Source organism: Delphinus delphis, chromosome 2 (assembly GCF_949987515.2).
Source record: "Delphinus delphis chromosome 2, mDelDel1.2, whole genome shotgun sequence".
NCBI classification, from domain to species: Eukaryota; Metazoa; Chordata; class Mammalia; order Artiodactyla; family Delphinidae; genus Delphinus; species Delphinus delphis.
Genome location: NC_082684.1, coordinates 102,277,283 through 102,293,922, shown reverse-complemented (window position 1 = coordinate 102,293,922; position 16,640 = coordinate 102,277,283). Strand labels below are relative to the sequence as shown.

The following is a 16,640-nucleotide window of genomic DNA, read 5'->3' as shown; positions in this document are numbered from 1 at the left end:
AGGACAGGAAAGGAAGAGAACATGAGAGTTTCTTTCCTTAGCGTCAAGGGCACGCGAGGGGCAGAGGTAAGTAAAAATGGAGGGATGGATTCTTCAATTGACCTCCTCAAATCTGAGGGAAACACAGCAAGCCAGGGACGGGGGGCTCAGAGGTCAGCCAGGTAGAAGCTTCTAGAAGTCAGCTCTTACTCTTTCTTGAGACCATCTGAGGAATTCAAGGCCCTGGCGAGTATGCGGCAGAATCAGAACTGGAACCAAAACCGGAGCCGGAGCCCCGCAATCCCCCCCCACCCCCTGCCTCCGCCCCCCATGATGCCACTGTTCCCAGCCGGCTGAAGAGAGGACGCTCGGGCGGCCTGGTGGGGAATGTCTCAGAGCTCCCACCTCCACGCACAGGGTTCACCCCTCAGTCATCTCCAGAGCTTGGTCCCAGGAAGGCACCCTGTGGCACAGAAGGACCGGGAGGCCTGGGCGCCCTGCCCTCCCCCTTACACCCCCATGGGGGCCAGGGTCTCTGTGAGCTCAAGGGGTGCTCCCTGCAGCCATCGGGCGGGGACAAAGCCCGGCTCTCACCAACAGGGCAAGGATGAGAAACCTGGCGGAACCAGGAGAGGCCGCTCTTCAGACACAGAGAGGAAAGGGTGGGCACTCTCGTGGGCTCTGAATCTGCACGCCGGGGGGCTTGGACCAAAGAACTGACCCGTCAAAGTGAGCAGCTCCCGGCCAGGACTCCTGGTGACGCTGTCAAGTGCCCGTCTGCTCAGGTCAGCCTGTCCGCCCGGTGCCCAGGCCCTGGGCCCTGCTTCCTCCGGCCACAGGGGGTCCTGCTCAGCTTGGACGGGGGTGCACATCCGGATGTCACTCTCGCCACACACCCTGGATTCTAGACCCTCACTGTGGCCGCACACGACAGACACGGGGCACAACACATCCGTCAGGACAAGGATTCACATCACACTGCACCACGTACACACGTCTCACGGCACGACGGACGCACAGACAGACGTGGCTGAGACAGGGCCCAGAGGAGCCGGCGTCCCCCCCGGCGTCCCCAGGCTCCTCCTCTCCAGCTCCGAGAACAAAGCCTGTGCCTCCTGTTCACCTCTTTCCCCAACACCCCCTAAGCCCCACCCGGACACAGGAGTTAAAGGCCCGAAGAAACCAGATTCCAGCTTCCTGGGCAGGCCTGAGGGTGCCGCTCGGGCTCTCTGAGCTGTAACTGAACTTTTTATAGATGAAAATTGTCTAATATGAGATTATTCACAACCAGGTTTTAAGAACCCAATGGGCTCGCCTCCCAAGCACAGACAGGTGAGATACAATAAATACTACCAGCCCCCAACGTCTACTGGGCTCCTCGTCGGTGGCCGAGCAGCTGCAGCTGTGGGTTAGAAGCTGAGCAACACCACGGCAGTGAGGGGAACACGGGGGCGAGATGTCTTCTGCTGGGGGGTCCCGCGGCAGGGCAAGCAGGGCGCGGGGGGGGGGGCCCGTTCACGTGGGCGTAGATGTCACAGCATGGGGGGCACTGCCCGGTGGAAGCCTCGCTCTGTCCGCAGCTACTCAGAAAACGGCGGGAACATGCCCAGGTCAGCAAAGTCTTCAATGTTATAGTTGCCGGTCCCCTGGGTTGGATCTCCTGGCATGGGCAGCATGTCCTGCAGGAGAGAAGAAAAGAAAGGGCAGGGGAGTCGGCCCATCCTCCTGGACACCGGCACGTCCCAGGAGCCCAGCCTGCCAGCCACCCTCACGGTCATCTCTCTAAGGGGGCGGCCCAGGAACATGCCACCGGCCACCTGAGGGATGCTCTGAGACGGTCCTCAAATGTCTGAGATCCTGGGAAGCTATTCTCTCCTGGGAGCTGTCATTCCAGCACACAAACACAACGTCAGGACACGACCTTTCTCTATTTAAAACTGAGCCAGGGTGGACGAGAGGCCCACTGGTGGGGAGAACCCAGCTTGGTGCCAAGCAAGGTACATACAACCGACGATCAAAATGCAGCAGCACTGCAACATGGGGAGGGGCAAAAGGAGGGCTACGTGTGTGAACAGCTGAGTGGCCTGTCTTCACTGTATATATCTAGGGCAAGGCCAAATCCATGCAAGGTTAGACTTCACCTTTAACAAGTCCTTCAAGTTCTCTGGGCCTCAGACTACCCAACCAGAAAATCCGAGGAGCTATATTTCCATCCCTTATGGCAAATGTCCCAAAGTGTGTTGTGTCCAATTCTTGGCCCATGAGATACTCTGGGAGGAAAGAATTCTGTGGACAAATGAGTTTGGGAAACAAGGTATACTTTGCCTACCTCCTAAAAATCCTCAGTCCTCGTTAGTATAATAAAGGCTCTGATAAGTCCTGCAGTCAAGAAACCGAATAAGTCTGTTTAATCATGTTTCACAAACTTATTTGACCAAGAACTCTTTTTAGCATCGTGACCATGAAGAACCAGGTTAGGGGATTCTGCCTTACATGGCAGTTGTGAGGCATAAGAATGGGCCGGGGTTGAGCCTTATGGATGGAGGAAGGAGGGGCTAATCATTATAGGTCAGGGTACCTCTCTGCATATGTAAAAGGATCCTGCCCCTTTGCGGACCTGGAGTGACATCTGGGTTCTAGACCTTTGTCTCTGAAGATGCTGCTCGACCTGGTGGGAAAGGTGCTTGGGATGAGGGTGGGGTAAAGGGAAAGCTCTCCCTTGAGAAGGGGGATCTTAGTCTGCGGGTCTCAGAGCCCTACCACCAGATGCTTCCTCCCCCCATCCTCGCTCTGCGGGGCAGGCTCTGGGACATGACAGAAGGCACCTGGGGCTCCCTCATGAAGACCTGGTGGGGTGGATAGAGCATCAGCCGGTTCATGCCCCCAACAGGAGCCTTTCCCCAGTGAGAACTTTTCTGGCTGAGAAGTGGAGCTCCGAACACCCCGAAGGGGCTGCGTCCTGCACCACGGGGCCGCCGGCAGCATCCACTGCTGCTGCACACTTAGGTCAGGGCTGCCCCAGGCGCGAGGGATGGACCAGGAATGGCTCAAAAAACTCAGAGTGGCAAGGCGCCCAGGCAGCCTCACGAGAAGAGCCGAGCCTCCTACTGGACCCCCCCAAGTCGGGGCTACTACCTTCCCTGGGAGGGGCCGGCACTCACAGTCTCTATCGGCAGTCATGCTGTGGCAGGGAGGCAGAGACCGAGGGGGACAGGAAGCAGAGAGAGGCGCCGGTACCTACGAGAAGGCGGTGCTCGCTGATTTACCTGGAACACTTCAGTCTGACCCGGCGGCTGGTGGGACGGCTGCTCACCGCTCTGCTGTCCGTGGTGCTGGCTTTGCCACTGCGACCAGACTTCCGAGGGCCGCCCTTGGAACTGCCCGCTACCTTGTCCACTTTCAGCTGAAAGATCCGACGCACAGGACACTTCCTTTAAAAGCCATCCCGTGGCTCTGGGAGACCTAAGAACCACTGCAGCCCAGAGGGTCCCACATTTCTGAAAGGCGCGTTCCATCCAGAGCTGGCTGACTGTGTTCGCTGTGCCCCTCTCTCTCGCGCTGGCTGATAGATAAGAAGTTGGCTGTGCACCCGAGAGCTGGATGGGTGAAACAGGAAAGGGGGCTCTCTGGCGAATGGCGCAGGGACCGGCTGGACAGGGTGGCTCTCCCTGCGTGCACCTGCCAGGTGACCAAGGCCGGAAGCCTCAGAGCCCTTGGCCCTCTGTGATCACTGTTGGAGGCTTGTTTCCGTGGGGCCTGTCTGTGGCTGAGAGCAGCCCTCTCCTTGACATGCACGAGAAGGGAGAGGCGGTCCCTGCCACTCTAGATGCCCCTGAGCTCACAGGCCGCTCCTTAAAGGAACCTGGCCCTGACAGAGGAAGAGCCTCACTCAGCAAGCCCTGACCTCCGGCAGCCTCGCTGCCTTTTGGGCAACTTGGTTGAAGCCACATGGGGCGTTCCACAAGGTCCTTCCACGGGGGTCCAGAGCCATGGCCCTTTCTGCCCATCTCTTTAGCTGAGGGTCTCTCAGCACCACTGGTTTGGGAGGAAAGGCATTTGGGTACAGCTTAGACAAGAAGACAGGTCTCTTTGTGGGAATCAGCAAATTATAATTTGTAAGTGAGAGCAACCTTGCTTCTGTCTACACTTTACAAAAAATACCCCATGGAAAAACAGAAACGAAGAAAAATGAGCAGAATTTTGTCTAAAACATTTAAAGATTCAACCCGAGGGGGTAGTTTATCCTAAGGTGTATAAAAAAAACCCACAGGAACTTCTTCTTGTTCCAAACCATTCAATAACGTTTTGGAGGCAATGGGCTCACTGTCAAGCTCTGGGTGGCAGGACAGGCCCCATCGTGGTTCCGCCTGCTCTTTCAACAGTCCTACCGATCACAGGCGACCCTATGCACCACCTGATGAGCGAACACTGGGTTAATCTGGGGGATGGCTAGACAGTGCGCAGGGGGAAGCATCAATCCCTCCCTCTCACACACATACATCTCACCTACTGCCTGAGATATAAACGGCTTTAATAAGACATACACTCCCTTGAAAGCCTCACCACTGGTGCCTCTCAAGCTCTGGACGATCACAGCTGGTAAAGGGGTTTAGAAAATCAGGGAAGGATACAATTCCCTATTTCAGCACAAGAGGGATTTAAATCTATCGTGTATGTAGGATTCTGTTGTTAAAAAAAATGCGTCTGGCTTTGCTGAAACGCCTTTACCTGAGACTCTCTCATGAGACTCCCTGGGCCAGGAGGAGCTCTTTCATAGAATCACGTCCCCTGGCCCAGTTTCGGAATGGGACAATCTAGAACAGGCCTGGTACGGCAAGATTAAATGCACAGCGGCCCCAGCTGGCGCAGTGAGGGAAGCCCCACTGGCCAGACACTCGGTCCCCATCCTGGAGGCCCAGGAGGCTAAGCACAAGCTGGGCCACCTGTTGCTCGGAGGGAGGATGGATGGACACAGCCACCTCTGCTGAAAGCAAGGCTGGGGCACAGCATGAGGTCTGTCCTCACATATTCAGAGACGACTGCCTCTCAGGAGTCCTCCGGCTTCCTCCAGGACCTTCCTGCCACAGTGATCCGTGCTGGAGTCCTGCCCATCATGAATTCGTTCTCTCCACTCTTCTTTCCTACGTGGCCTGAGTGTGTCTCCCAAATTCATACGTGGAAGGTCCAGCCGTCGGTATCTCAGACTGTGACTGTATTCAGAGAAGGGGCCTTTAAAGAGGCGGTTAAGGGGACCTCCCTGGTGGTCCGGTGGTTAAGAATCCACCTTCCAATGCAGGGAACCTGGCTTCGATCCCTAGTTGGGGAACTAAGATCCCACATGCCACGGGGCAACTAAGCCCACGTGCCACAACTAGAGAGCCCGTGTGCCACAGCGCAACTACTGAGCCTGTGCGCCACAGCTAGAGAGAAGCTTGCATGCCGGAACTGAGATCCCGCATGCCGCAACTAAGACTTGACGCAGGAAAATAAATAAATGAATAAATAAATAAATAAATATTTTTAAAAAAGAGACAATTAAGGTGAGATGAGCTCATATGGGTGGACCCTGATCCAATATGACTGGTGTTCTTATAAGAAGAAGAAATCCGGACACAGGCACAGAGGGAAGACCATGTGAAGACCCAGGGAGAAGGTGGCCATCTACAAGACAAAGAGAGAGGCCTCAGAAGAAACCCACCCTGCTGACACCTTGATCTCAGACTTCCAGCCTACAGAACAGTGAGAAAGTAAGTTTCTGCTGTTTAAGTCACCCAGCCTGCGGTATTTTGTGATGGCGGCCCTAGCAGACGAGTACAGGCTCCTCAAGCCCCACGTCTACCTCTCCTTCCCTTTGCTGGCCATACACACAGCGTCTTCTCACCTTTCCCTCCCTCCTCCACGCTCGGCAATCACTCTGCAGCGAAGTCTGTATAGCCGAGCCCAACCCAACAGAAATTCAAATTCAATTCTCATTGTTAAGCTCTCTTGGGTATCGACACTTATGACCACCACCTTCTTGGAACTGTTTGGCTGACCTCTCCGACTACACCTGAGTTTGGTTCCACCACCTCCTACGCCACTCCTTGCCAGGTGTCCCCTGGCTCTTACATACGTCTCCGCCCCTGAACATGGGCTGAATGCAGAGGTCTGAGTTAGGCCTTCCCTTTGATCAGCAGACAGGAAGGGGGCAACCTCTTCTATCCCCATGAACTGATTCGTTGATTCATGGGCAGGTATTTCCCGAGCTCCCACTCTGATCCAGCCTCCAGGCGAGTACTGTACATACACTGGGAAACAAGACAGTTCCTATATCCAAGACAGTTCCTAGGAGCTTACAGCATGGTTGGGGGAGAGGAGTAAGCAGCTATGTCCATCCAGTTGTAAGCTGTGCTATAAGAAGGTTGAGCAGAGCTGTAATAAGAAACCTCTTAGGAGGGATACCTAACCTAGTTATGGCAAGTAGAAAATGCTTTTCAGAGACTTCACTTGAGAGCAGAAGGGGAATAGTTAGTAGTTAACCAGGCGTAAGGCTTGGAGGTGGGGTTAAAAAGCATTCCAGACACAAGGATCAGTCCGTACAAGACGTGGCAGTGAAGAGGGTCCGTTCCACCCAGGGACCTACAGGAGGTTCCGGATGCCAAAGGGCCCGGAGAAGTGTGACCCAGCTGGAGGGCACACCAGGGTCAGGTCCCACACCATGAGGGCAGCAGAGAACTGCTGAAGGCTCTTAAGCTGAGGTGCGTCGCACACAGACCTTCACGTTTGGGAAGGTCACCCTGTCAGTGGACGAGGGGACAAGGTGAGGGGGAAGAAGCCCAGGTAGCATGAGGCTGCGGGAGTAATCCTTGCAGGAGGTGACAGCAGCACCAGACGTGAGGTGGAGAGAAGCGGATGGATCTGAGGTATTCTGGGGAGAGAGGTTCCAGGACTTGTGGACTGATGTTTGGCTGTGCTGAGGGGCGTGAAGGGAGGACCTGGGAGTGGCAGACCCACATCTCATATCTCTGGTGGTGTTCACAGCGCAGCTTCTCTCCTAAGCTTCGGGTCCATCTATCCACCTTAGGAGACGTGTCTAAACAGTATGACAGACACCCTGGACCCCTCACGCCTAAAACAATCGTCCCACCTCCTCGGACAGCCCAGACGGGGACACCACGCCTGTCAACTCTTTGCTCTCACCCAGCCCTCACGTCCAGTCACTCGCTGGGTTCTGCTGCATCCCCAAACACCCCTCCGCCCAGTCTCCTTCACTCCATCCATTCTCACAGCTGCCACCAGTGCTCCGAGCCGGGCCAGCACCCAATCTCCCCCAGACCCACGCAGCTACCGGGGTGGTCTTCCTACAACGGCATCCGCTGCTTAGAAACTAACACAGTCTCCCCTCGCCGCACCCACCCCCACCCCATGCGAGTTCCCTGGCGGCCCAGTGGTCAGGACCTGGTGCTTTCACTGCTGTGGCCCCGGGTTCAATCCCTGGTCGGGAAACTAAGATCCCACAAGCCACGTGGCGCAGCCAAAAGAAAACAAAACAAAAAAACGCAGTCCCCCACCGTCCACGTTCCTCAGAGGGGGCACACTCGAGCCTTCGGCACATGGTCCCTGTTTTTCAAACCCCATCTCCCCCTTCTTTGTGCCCCCAGCCCCTCTCACCCTAGTCACATGCCGTTGTAGACTTACCCCCCGCCCCAAACACTGCGCACCGCTCCGTCGCTGTGCTGCTGCACCTGTGGTCTCTCTGTCGTGGGCATCCTTCCCCTGCTCTGTGCCTGCAGGAATCTACTCACGCTCAAAGTCCCGACTGAACGTGACCCTGCACGACTGATTCCCTCAGTCATTCTGTCTTCTCCGCTCGTCTGCAGCACTTGCATTGTCTCTCGGGATGGTGCCCATCGTGCTACACTGACTCATCCCCAGATGGTGAGTAACTTAAGGCCAGAGATCTTATCTACGTCTGTCCCAGGCCTTACTGAGTATCCTGCCTGGAATAAAGGAGGCTTCAATAAGCATCTGCTGAAGGCAAGAATAAAGGAATGGAAAAAGGAAGGGTAAGAGGGGAGGAGGCAGAAACATGAACATTCTGTACACTTTTACTTCTATTCCCCTTTGAGGCTTCCCGGACATCGCTGACTTATAATGAAACAAAAACACATTCTCTCATCAGTCTTCCTCGGTGATAGCCAGAGACAGGGTAGCGTGGAGGGGGCATGAAGATTAGAGGAAGATTAGCTCTCCATTTGTATCTGGGGGTGATTCTACTAATTACAGGGACAAGATTGCAGAATAAAAATTCTTAAACTTCTGGGGAGGGAAGTGCTCTTCTTAAATGTGTGCAACAGAAAAAAATCAAGTAACTGCATTGCTTTAGAAACAGCATAGACTAGCTAAGGAAGGAGGGAAAGGACTTAGTATTTTTGGAGTACTGACTATGTGCTAGGCATCGTGCTGGGTACTTTCTAGACACTATTTCATTTCATTTCTTCTTCACTCTGACTCTAAGAGATGGGTCCATCTTCCACGTTTTTCAGATGAGGAAACCGGGGCTCAAAGATGTCAAGAAATATCCCCAACTCATTTAGCTTATAAATGCCAGAGGCAGGGTTTGAACCTAATCTTTCTGACACTGAAGCCCACGTGCATTCATTTGATAAATACAGCTTTCATACTGAACCCTGACTATGTACCTGACACTGAGCAGTGTGTTGGGGATACAATGGATTGCAATGGCCCAATCCACTGAGACAGAAAGATGAGTACGTAGGCAACTGGAATTGTTAAGAGTGCTTATAAGGGAAGCAAGGGCAGTGCGGAGGGACAAAGGAGCGAGACCTAACTCAGTCTGCATCTTCCTGGAGAAAGTTACATCCAAAGACATCTGCAGGATGAGTTCCCCGGCCATGTGGTAGGAGAGTTAAAGGGGAAAGCCCTCCCTTCAGCCTCTGCTACTGAAAGTTTTCCTGAGCTGCATTAGTGACCTCTCGGATTAAATAACGAGTCATAACTACGACATGACCTCTCCCGGATGACAGAGCCATGTGGGGTCTTAGCCTAAACCCTGGCCCTGACTGACCTGCCTGCAGACACCTGGTGAACAGGGCATGTTCATGGCCCGCCCTCAAGATGTACCCACAAGTTCCTTTCTGGAAAAAGCCCCAGTGTTAACCAACATTCCTGTGTTTCCTTATTGCTCCCAAAGCCATGTATATGGCTGCAAACCATGAGCTAGGTTCTAGCCACGCTCTGTTTCTTGTGTTCTGTGGGCTTCCTGCGCAAGGCCTAGGCTGCTACAGTCCTGGCTGGATGCCTGGGCCACCTGCCAGCCCAGGGGTCCAAATAGAATATATTTTTAGGCTGCTACAATCTGGGCCAACTGGGTGGGCTTTTAAACCAAGAGTCAGAATCTTCAGGAGCTTGTAGATTTCTAGGTTGTAGAGGGAAGGGGATGACAACTTCCTTAAAAGAAAAATTCATTGGCACTCAATGTTATAATTTCACTTTTGCTAACTAACATTTTCGGTGAGATTCATCTGATTTGGAAGTTGCCCTAAGAGTCAAGGTTCACTTGAAGTCCAGCTCAGAGGTCCTAAGCGGTTGGGTTTAGCTCAGTGGCTCTCAAGCAGGGGTGATTTTGCTGTAGCTCAGAAGCCCTGCTGGATAAAGACAGCAAAGAGCACCAAAGGGGCAGCTTATCCTCTTACGAGCGCCTCCCAGGTAAAGGCCTCCCTGTGGGTCTGAGCCAAGAGCTGCACCTCACAACAGGGATCACACGCTTCGCACGATTTCTGGTTAAGATCTTTTTTTTTTTTTTTACATCTTTACTGGAGCATAGTTGTTTTACAATGGTGTGTTAGTGTCTGCTTTATCTGGTTAAGATCTTGTCTTTTCATCACTAACTAGTAAGGGTGGGATGGTCTATAATTCCCTCAAATTATAGAAATTGAAGAATTCCCAGGGCTGAGTTTTGGGGGCAGGAGGTGGGGAGCAAGAGGAACAGGGTGTCTGCAAACGTTTCGGGTTATTGCAATCCCCTCTCAGTGCGTATCCTACCCTGCTTCCCTATCTCTAATTATTCATCCTATTTCTCCCTGAAAGAATCTTCAGACATTGCTGGAATGACGTATTCTTTCAATCTTCCTCTCCAAGGTAAATCTGCTAGGCCAGCTGTGACTTGTGCTATGCGGGAATGAGGTATTTTAGCTACCTCTTCCTAAACTGAAAGGCACATGGGGGACAAAGGAGAAGCAATGGACACGCCTGTGTCTGCCAACTTACTACATCAGGAAGCACGGGGGTAAGACAGCAATGTAAGTAAGTCCCAGCCCTGAAAAGGCATATATGCGGCCCTCGAGCCAAGGCAGGGAATGAAAGCCTGGCCTGCCGCAGCACCCCTGAACCACTTTCATCGTGCAACTCGTCTGCCTGGCTCCCTGCATTTCTCCTAGAAACATGGTAATATCAACAAGCAGACGCCCGCGGGTAGTTGAAACAGAGGATTAACCAGTTCAGGGATTCGCATCATATAAATCTTCGGCAGTTATCATTTGAATGCCTCCAAACTCTAAATCCACCCTCCTTTGCCCTGCTTTGTGAAATGGGAACTGGACCCTGGAAACATTTCTCCTTTGCTAGCTGGTGCAATGTTAGGCTTTGTCAATAGAGGGAGCTGGAGAGACAGGCCGGGCACAGCAGAGGAAGTGGCTTGTCTTCTGGTTCGGGTGGCTTTTCTGCCCGGCGTGTGTCTACCAGCAGCGTGCAGGAGGCCCAGGGGCACCCACTCTTCAGCAAGCATCCTCAATCACCCAGAGGGCTGCAGGCCAGCTCCACCCTGCCGGCGCTCTCCGTGAAACCTCAAGCCACCTGGTGCGGGGGTCCACTGGCTCTGGTCCACCTGCGCCCTCTAGCTGGTGTAGGAGCACAACACTGCCAGGCTGCTTCTGCAGACCTGCTGCAGCCCACAGCCTCTGGCAAGTTTGTTTACCCCCAGTAGCTTGTGTGTCCTGTGGTGGATACACCTTCAACAAGGTGAGGCTTCATGGGGTGTGGTCTTCTCTAGGCTGCCTTGCTTGAAACCCTCAGGCCCAACCAACAGGCCCCGAGGTACAGCTGTCTCACCCACGCCCTGGCGGACGCCTGGGGAAGCCACTCAGATCTGCACCTACGGGCCAGGGTATGTCCATTGCAAATGTAAGCACCACCAGCTGTTTTAATGGTTTCATATTTATTTAATAATTAATGAAACTGACCTTTTACCGAGATTGCTCTGCTCCCTCCCCACTCCCCCACTCCCATCTGCTCTTCCCTGCAGCCCTCCCCTCTGTGCTCTGGAGCAGCCGTCCTCGTTAATAACACACCCCTCAGACCCTTTCCCTAATCACGCCCCCTCTCTTCTCTGACCATGACGGAAGCTTGCCTCCTCTCCTCCACCAGGACTCCAGACACAAGGATCAGTCTGTACAAGACATGGCAGTGAAGACGGTCCGTTCCACCCAGGGACCTACGGGAGGTTCCGGATGCCAAAGGGTCCGGAGAAGTGTGACCCAGCTGGAGGGCACACCAGGGGTCAGGTCCCCCTGCCCTGGAAGCCCTCTGGGGCAGAAGCTGCTTGTTTTACCCACACGCCACAGATCCCGTGGTCCGTGCGCTCTCCAGGCCACATCCACACCATGGTCCTCCACCCTGCTGTGAACTCTGACCCCTCTGCCTGGGCCTCCCCCGCCTGCACTGGGAGCTGTCCTCCAGGAGCCTCGCATCACAGATGACTCTGGCGCCCACCCCGCTGAAGGTCCTCCTCCCTACCTCCAGCCTGAGCCTCCCGCCTCCTCAGCTTCCTGTCCCCACCTCATCGCTCCACCTGAGCTGGCTTCCAAACACACGCCAACTGTGTCCTTTCCCACTCGAACTGCTTCTGTGAGGTTAACAAACAAGGTATTGACGGTAAGGCCCCAAGAAGCTCCGCAGTCCTTATTTTCTCTACTTTACAGTGTCTTCCATGCACTCATTGAAAGGGTTCCAGCCCCTTTCTCATTAGTATAAATCAGGACACATCCAATTCCCGCGTTAATTCTAAGATACCCTGAACGATGGATTAGAGAGAACGGCCAGGATAGGGTAGTGATGGGAGCACAGACACAGATGGCACTACCTGGCTCCACAGGCATGATGCTACCACTGACCAGCCGTGAGGCCTTGGGTAAGTTATCTGACCTCACTGTGCCTCAGTTTGCTTATCTGTGCAATGGGAATAATCATAGTTTCTCCCTCATAGGGCTACCATGAGCTTTAAGTGAACTCAAATGTGTAAAGTGCTGGGCATGTAGTAAGCATCTGTAAGAGTTAGCTACTGTCATAACTATTATTGTTATCATCCGAGTGTGAGATAGCTGGATGGCAGCTGTAAAAATGGTTGCTGAGCCTGGACCCCGTTTGTGTGATCCTGTTCTTGGTCTTCAGGTTGTACGGTGGCCTCAGCCCCACGCTTTGTCCTTTCTGTCTTCCATCTCCATTTGCACTTCAGGGCCTAGCATTTGCTAAGTGGAGACCAGACAGATTCACAGAGCTAAAGGCCCTAGTCATTGGGGCAGCAGGTGGCTTCCCCTCTTTTCTTGCTAGAGCCACACTGAGGTGCTTCTAGGCCTTACGGGGTGAGTGCCAGGTCTCCTCTGAGCCTCTCCTCACCCTCCTGCCTTCAGTAGGCCTCGGCCGCTGCACCTCCAGCACTGGCCTGCCGTCTCTCTGTTCCCATCAGTCTCCCCTGCCTCCGTGTCTGCACTGCTGGTCGGAACCGAGTCTCCTTCCCTCTGTTCCCAGGGCTCAGCCCAGGGCCTGGCACTCAGGAGGCCCTGGCACTCAGGAGGGCCTGGTGAGTAGGTCAGTGCCAGGTGGGCCCTGTGCTTCCAGGAAGGACTAGGTGCCTGCATGCCAGGTGTGCCATGGCCGCCTTCAGGATGAGACTGGGGCTGGGGGAGGGTGGGCGGTCTCTCCGTATCCCGGTGAGGGAGCCGGATGCAGAGACCGCAGGGAGGCGGGACTGCTCCTGGGAACCAGAGGCTTCCACCCTCAGGGGGGATCTAGGTTGAGGGCCTGGCTGACTTGAAAGCAACTGCCTCAGGGCTGCTCCTTCCTGAAATAGGGCTCTGTGCTTCTAAAGGCACCGACTAATCTAGCAAGAATATTTAAAGGCTGAACGTGAGAACCTGCTACAAGGAAATGGGATTCACGCTGAGGGGACAGCTGAGTCCAAGGGGGAGCCACAGATACGGAGTCGGGAAATGCTGGGCCCCCGAGACCTCGAGACCTCGGGCTGAGGGGCCGAAGTGCTGCTATTAGTGGTGGGGACGGACAGGGCGTGCGAGCAGCTGCTAGGAACAAGGCGCTGCTCTTTCCTAAGGCTGACACGGCTTAAGGGGAAGCCTGCAACTCAAATGGAGATTCAGATGTTTGGGCGCTGCTTCGTGCTCCCTCCCCGAGCACGCTGTTGGCTGTCTCTCTCCGGGGACAGCACTGCGGGGAGATGGGCACCAGCTCGGGCTTCTTGCCAGTCCCACGGTCCCTTCTGAGCCCCTGCCATGTGACATGGAACCCGGACCCTGGCAGACATGCTGAGGGGGTCCATTAAAAACCTGCAGGGTGAGCAGCGGTAAGGGCTCCTGGGAAAGGCACCGCAGGAAGTGGTTACTTAACCCTTTATGGCCTGAGGTTGTGCAAACAAAGCTAGGTGAGATGTTCTTACGTGGGATAGGATCCCTCTTTTAATATTAAAAAGTGAACTTTACGGTGTTTATTACTTACACAATTGGTCATCCCTATAACCTATACTTCTCTAGTTTTTTGAAATAAGACTATAGGGTTTTTGACTTGGGCGACCTAAAAGTCCTTGCCAAGGGCCATAAAGGGTTAAAATAGCATTCAGATGACATCAGCGCAAGGGAGTAGAGTCCCAGAGCCTCCACAAAGCCGAGGTCTAGGCAGCCAGTCTCTTAGGGACACGACTGGCCTCCAGATCGCCAGAGAGAAGAGGCGCTTGGAACTCTCCAGACCTGGTACCAGGATTCTGGGAGCCTGGGGCTCAGACCCCCAAACTCAGAATGTTCAGAAAGCATCTTTGCTGACACTCCCAGGCATTCTTTCCCTCCTTCCCCACCTACCGAACCCTGGAGTCCTGTTGGCAAGACTGGAGTAGGCGTTCCCACTGGGCGAGGAGGTGGCTGGACTGGAGAGAGGACTGTAGGAGGAGGGGTCGGCCGGGTAGGTGTGGCTCGTTCCAATCCCAAAGGGAGAAGACTGAGTCTTGCTGGACTGGGAGGGGATTGGCTGCAATCGGGATGAAGCACAGAGATGGAGAGCATCAGCAGCAGGTGTCCCCGGTCCACGGCCTGGGCTGGTCACTGCCACCCACAGCGGCAGTCCCGCCCTGGGCCGATAGTGGCTCCAAAGGCCCTCCTGGGCCTGCTGGGCACAAGGCCTGGGATCAGGCCACTGTGTGCCGGCCCAGGAACCACAGCACTGGGGCCCTGGATCTTTGGGGCAGGTCTGGTTGACATTCATGCCCAGGGCTACAAGGATCTAGGCCCTCTGCCTTCTGCTTATGGGACCTTGGCAAGGACTCCCTCGGCCCAGAGGACAGCCGTCCTCACAGCGACCACACGGAGCTGCGTGTGTCCCAGCGCTGATGTTCTCACGCACTCCTGGGCCAGGGAAATGCAGGTCCCGAGTGGTGAGGGGCTCGCTCCTGACTGAGGACCTCTGTGCGCCCACCCCTCCCTCAGGTTCCCCAGGACTTCCCCGAGACTGCCGGGAGAAAAGGCTGCTGAAAGCGGACTCGGTACCATTGCTGGGGACCCAGTTCTCAAAGTACCCTTAGGGTGGCCAGTGCTCCTGGGAGCCCGGCTGCATTTGGGGTGGTCAGCTGCAGCTCAGAGTGCCGCCCCTTCTCAGAGCTGGGATGCAAAGCACAGCCCAGGTGCTCTGCACCCTCTGGGCACCCGGGGGCAGTGCGCTCGCCGACACCCATACCTGTCCGGGAAAGGGTGGCCGGCTACCCGCCCACGCCACCTGGCTCTGGTTTAGCTGCCGGGAGATCTGGGACATGTTCTGGCTCGTCGAGGAAGAGGACTGGATGTCGTTCACGCCAGGCACGTGCACCACCGAAGAACTGCAAGGGAAGCAAAGGCATTCGTCCCGGGGAGATGCCCCAGCTCCACGCGCCCTGTCCCGGGCCACCTCTCCCGGAGCGCACCGCTCTCTCCCACCGGAGCTGTGCATCACTAGATCGAAGGCCCTCAGGGGGAGCCCCCGGTCTTCCTTCTCTCCCCCGGGGCTCCCTCAACCCACCACTGCTGCCTCTTTTTCCCCACAGGGTCTCCCCCTCACTCTCCTCTACGAAGCCCCAATCCCACCCCTCTGTGTCTCTTGCTTTCAACGGATGATTTCCAGAAGAGAGCAGCTTCTTGGAATAAAAATGAGTCTTGGTGTTAACTTGCTCTCTGTGCTCTGGTTAATTTCTTCCTTTGGGGCACCTATAAAGCTTAAGGATTCAGGAAATAGGCCACAGGCTTTCAGAGAAAAGAGCCTGTCAGTCGAAGCCTGCTGGGTGGGGCCTGGACCTGCCCGCCCCCATCCCAGCGCAAACTGCTGTTTACCTCTTTTGACCCTTCAGTGAATCTTCAGTTGAATCCAACGAGTCCTTAGTAGACACCTGCTGTGTGTGCCACCCGTGCTCCCTGCCTGTCCTCCCGCAGGCTCAGTCCCTGACCGCTGTCTCTGCCCCTAGGCCTGCGCTGGCTGCACTGCTAGGCACGGCTTCTGTGAGATTTTCCCAGTTCCACCAGTTATACAACAAGCTCATTACAGATAAAGGAGACCGGGGAAGACTTGCGTTTCATTTCAGGCTCTTCCTCCTGCCTCCCCAGGGCCAGCTCCGCACAGGCAGAGTGCTGGGTGCCCACGAGCGAATCACGTGGGAGGAAGGGGGCTAATCACGGAAGGCCTGGGTGGAGGCGGGTTTTCAGCCAGGTTGTAAAGAATGGAAGGTTATAGACCAGTAAAGAAGACCGGGTACCGTTTCACCAATTGTATTACAATATGTTTTCCATGCTATCCGGTCCCTCTTAAAATAAGGAGAACTCAAAGACGACAAGACATTCCTGCACTAACCACGATCAAGGGGCACTTCATTCCCATCCTCCTGAGAGCACTTCCTCACTTAACACAGGACTCCTTTCCCATTCTCCCTCCTGATGAATGTGTGAGCTCAGAGGGCCTTTTCTGATCACTGTTCTCTGGGGCAGGGTGGCCCTCGGTGCCCTCCCAGCACTGATTGGAGAGCTGGCAGTAGCCCTGTGGGTCCAGGGAAAGGTGCCCTGGCTAACGTACGCACAGGGCCCACGGGACCACAGCAGGACTTGGGCTGGGGACGTACTTAGGGATGTGCAGCCACAGCTGTGCCGTTCTGCTGGGGGCTCAGGGTCATTCGTCCCGTAGCCCTTCCCACTCTAACCAGCTCAGGCCCTGCAGATTTACAGGAAACTGCCCATCCCACAGGCGTTCTTTAATTATTATTTATAAATTTATTTGATTGATTTATTTTTTATTTTTGGTTGCGTTGGGTCTTTGTTGCTGCATGAGGGCTTCTCATTGCAGTGACTTCTCTTGTTGCAGAGCACGGG

General features: G+C 54.8%; 1 protein-coding gene across 4 annotated transcripts in view; it reads right to left on the bottom strand.

Annotated features, from left to right (window-relative positions):
* Window positions 1–320: 320 nt before the first annotated feature.
* Window positions 321–16,640, bottom strand: part of ARNT2 (aryl hydrocarbon receptor nuclear translocator 2) — a 195,872-nt gene continuing 179,552 nt past the window's right edge. For all 4 annotated transcript variants that reach the window (XM_060005327.1, XM_060005330.1, XM_060005328.1 and 1 more), the window contains exons 16-19: window positions 14,989–15,127; window positions 14,121–14,286; window positions 3,246–3,382; window positions 321–1,658 (exon numbers count right to left, since the gene is read on the bottom strand). In XM_060005327.1, coding sequence (XP_059861310.1) covers window positions 1,560–1,658; window positions 3,246–3,382; window positions 14,121–14,286; window positions 14,989–15,127 — 541 coding nt within the window. In that variant the 3' untranslated portion in view covers window positions 321–1,559. The remainder of the gene's footprint in view (window positions 1,659–3,245; window positions 3,383–14,120; window positions 14,287–14,988; window positions 15,128–16,640) is intronic.